At 32.2% G+C, this 3,696-nt stretch overlaps 1 protein-coding gene across 1 annotated transcript in view; it reads left to right on the forward strand.

The window, feature by feature from the left end:
- Positions 1 to 1,327, forward strand: part of LOC118748584 (calcium/calmodulin-dependent protein kinase kinase 2-like) — a 42,002-nt gene extending 40,675 nt beyond the window's left edge. Inside the window, exon 3 of the mRNA XM_036483135.1 lies at positions 1,013 to 1,327. Within this exon, the coding sequence (XP_036339028.1) occupies positions 1,013 to 1,030 (18 nt within the window). The 3' untranslated portion in view covers positions 1,031 to 1,327. The remainder of the gene's footprint in view (positions 1 to 1,012) is intronic.
- The last annotated feature ends 2,369 nt before the right edge of the window (positions 1,328 to 3,696 follow it).

Raw genomic sequence — 3,696 nt, forward strand, 5'->3', positions numbered from 1 at the left:
TCTTTCAACTTAAATAAATGCATTTTGCGAACAAAAGTGCGTACGTTACTTAGTGCCTTGGTAATGGCGAATTCGTAAGGATCTATTGATTGCATTATAAACATTTTCATTTATTTGTTAAACATACAATTACTTCTATTACAACCCGGTCCTATGGATGCTAGAAGCGTCAATTCATGTAAGGTGGTGTTACCGGAAAATTAATAAATATATTATATGTATATCAGAAAATTAATAAGATGAAATGAAATTATTGTTTGATTTCTAACCAAACCTACATATGTATGTAACTCAACCTCCTAATGTTTTGCGGAACCGTAAACATATGTTTACACATCCAATTTCGTGAGTAGGTATCTGGTACTCACATCTTTTTTAAGAAGTTTCCCTTCTATCATGTGTACGGTGTTACACACGCATTTTTTTTTTCTTATTTATTTTCGATGATCTTTTATAAAAATATAGTTCATTCTACACCAACTAAACTTTGTACATCTTAATTCAACTTTGAATGACGTTCATTCATCCTACCTTTCTCTTTCATCCTTTGATTGAGTTTATTAGCAAAGAAATAAAAAGGGTGAGAAAATACCTTTCCACCGACACCTCTTAAGTCTAAATCAGAATAGTTTAGGCTCAGTTATTCAAGTTTTTCTTATACCAATCTTTGAAAAAAGTTAAAAAACAGCATCAAAAATCTCATCATTACGATTCCGTTCAAATTTTTTTTTAATTTTTTAAAAATATTTTTATGCAAATTTTTTAAGCTTAAACCGTTTTGTCATTTGAGGGGAGGTTTTCAAAAAAAATTGTAAGAAACTATTTTTATTCATAAAAAACTCCTTTTTTGAAGGTATTTTGAAATTGGTCCAGCTCCCTTAAATCTTAATATATTTCGAAATATTTTGGTGGACGTCTTAAAATATAATAGATTTTATAATACAAATGGAAAAATAGTACCGTTTTTTTTGTATGGGGAGTGATGTAGTCTAATATATATATTATATTTCAGGCTGAGTCGAGCTCGTAGGGTGGTGGAAAATTCGTTTGGCATATTAGTGGCGCGTTGGAGAATATATCGAGCTCCCATTGACGCTAAAGTTAATACCACCGAAGGCATCGTAAAAGCGACAGCATGCTTGCACAACTGGCTTCGCTAAAAGAGGTGCAATAATTACTTCTGCAATGGATATATTAATGAACCAAATGATAATGAAACCATTTAAACAAGTATTCAACCATTTTCCAGGCAAAATTGCGCGAATTTAGCAAAGCAAACAAGAGATTATTTCAAGTTTTTAACAACGAAGGTGCAGTCTCATGGCAATAGTATGTGATAAAAAATACACTTTAATTTTGCTTATTTGTATCTATCTATCAATATATATAAAGCAATAGCCGTTTTCGTTGTTCGGAGTTAACTCAAAAACTACTACATAGATTTCAGTCAAATTTTCAGAGGTTATACCTTGCATATATGGTCCTATTATAGGCTACCAGAAAACTCGCATTTATGAAACGATTTCGTTCAAATTCAAAATATAAGCTACCTGCATGATGAAGAAAAGCAAGTGTCCCTAGGCCACACAATAGAAGTGCAACTTACGTTACATATCTAATCAATATCTTGTATCATAATCAATATATCGAGGGCTTATATTCAATACAATCTGTCTGCAATTTTCAGAAAAACTACTTTCCGATGTTGAACCCATCTGGTGCTTAGCTGTCATCACTAATATTAATTTGAACTATGCAATTCAATAACAAATTTTTTTAACAAACAACATATACATACATGGTCAGTATCAATATCATCGCTGGCAGTTAAGTCTTAGGTGAATTTCAATAATAAATATCAATAGCAATATCGATAAATATCAGAAGCAATATCGAAAAATACTGACAACAAAATCGATAAAATTATCGATAACAAAATCGATAGCAAAATTGATAACAATATCGATAAAAATTTCGATAAATTCCGATAACAAAATCGATAAATATCAATACAAAAATCGATAAATATCGATAGCAAAATAGATAAATATCGATAAATGAATTGATAAAAAATCGATAAGTATCGATGACATAATCGATAAGTATCGATAACAATATCAATAGAAATTTCGATAACAAAACCGATAAAAATATCGATAACAAAACCAATCAAAATATCGATTATTTTATTGATAAGTTTCGCGAATCCCGAAAATCTCTAAGCTCCCAAAATAGTTCTCAGGTTGAGTCTCTGTGTATCTCTCTATATCCTTTCCTCTTTAATAACCTTTATTTTAATCTTTCTTCCCCTATCTTAATCTTTACTTTTATCGGTATCCTCATCCTCATCTTTGTTTTTACTTTTATGTTTATCATTTTCTTCATCTACATATTCCCCTTCCACCTTTGCCCGTATATAAGTAAAGTGTTTAAATTTACCTTGGTTTTCATTTTTGCCTTTATCTTTACGCATCTTTGTTTTTGTCTTCATTTTTACCTTTGCCATTATCCTTTTCTTTATCTATGTACGTGCTCACCTTCACTTTCATTGTTGTATTGGTCTTTTTCTAAGTGTTATTCTTTAACCTTTTATTAGCAAATTTTTGTTAAATTAATACCATGTGCATACACCGAAGATGCACTTGTATCAGTCCCAACCATTTCCGTTGCACCATTTCCGTGTGCAATTTCCAAATTTACTCCCAACCAACCAACCGGCGCTAAAGAAGTTTCACTTCACAAAGCATTTGCGAAAAACGGGCCTGATAAACGACCTATTTATGAACCGATTTTGTTAATGCAAATTCTAAACGTTTACTACTTTCATAATGAGTTTTTTTTTTCATTCGAAATATATATGTACATACATATATAAAATGATACGTTGTTTGGACTAAACTTAAAAACCTGTCAAATTGTCAGAGGTTATACCTTGCGTATGTGGTCCTACTATAGCCTACTAGACAACACGCTGGTGGCGCTGAAGTAGAGTTACTTATAAAAGTCGTGTTTATTAACCGATTTCGCAAAGTGAGCTACCTGTATGATTAAAAATTCGTTTTCTAAAAATGAACCCTTTATATTTTATAAAATCTAATTCAGATTCATAATGCGTATTCATTTCATGACATGCAGTGGTTTAACAGAAAAGGGACCTAATGGATTGCGGTGCAGCCGAAATATATAGAAACCCACACGAGGTTTGGTCTGCTTTGGCCTATATTCATCTTAGGCGAATTTACTTTTCATATGGCTAAATGGAGGACTCGTTTAAGTATGCATGTAATGAACGCAACCTCCGATTGACGAAATTTCTCAGGGCGGCCGTTAGTACAGCAGTAAGACTCAAAGAAACCAGTTCATAAACATTAAGGTAAATTGTAAAAGTGGGAAATTGACAAGGAGAGATTCGACCACATCCATAAAAGAAGGAAAACGGTAGGTATATCAATAGCTTCATTAAAACGATATTTAAGAGATAACATGACTCATTTAATCAATGTACGGGAAAACTTTTCATCCTGTGGGCTTACTGGCTTACATGATTTACGGACCAATATTGAAGTTGCAAAATCATAGAAGAATATTACGCATGTTTTTGCAGAGATCTCACAGGTGGAAATAACACCATCGGTAAAACTCATGACATCGAAAGGGATCAGTATTCCATATGGTATCACAGCGCTACTATTCTTG

Source organism: Rhagoletis pomonella, unplaced genomic scaffold, assembly GCF_013731165.1.
Source record: "Rhagoletis pomonella isolate Grant_MI unplaced genomic scaffold, Rhpom_1.0 Rhpom_scaffold_00001, whole genome shotgun sequence".
Lineage (NCBI taxonomy): Eukaryota > Metazoa > Arthropoda > Insecta > Diptera > Tephritidae > Rhagoletis > Rhagoletis pomonella.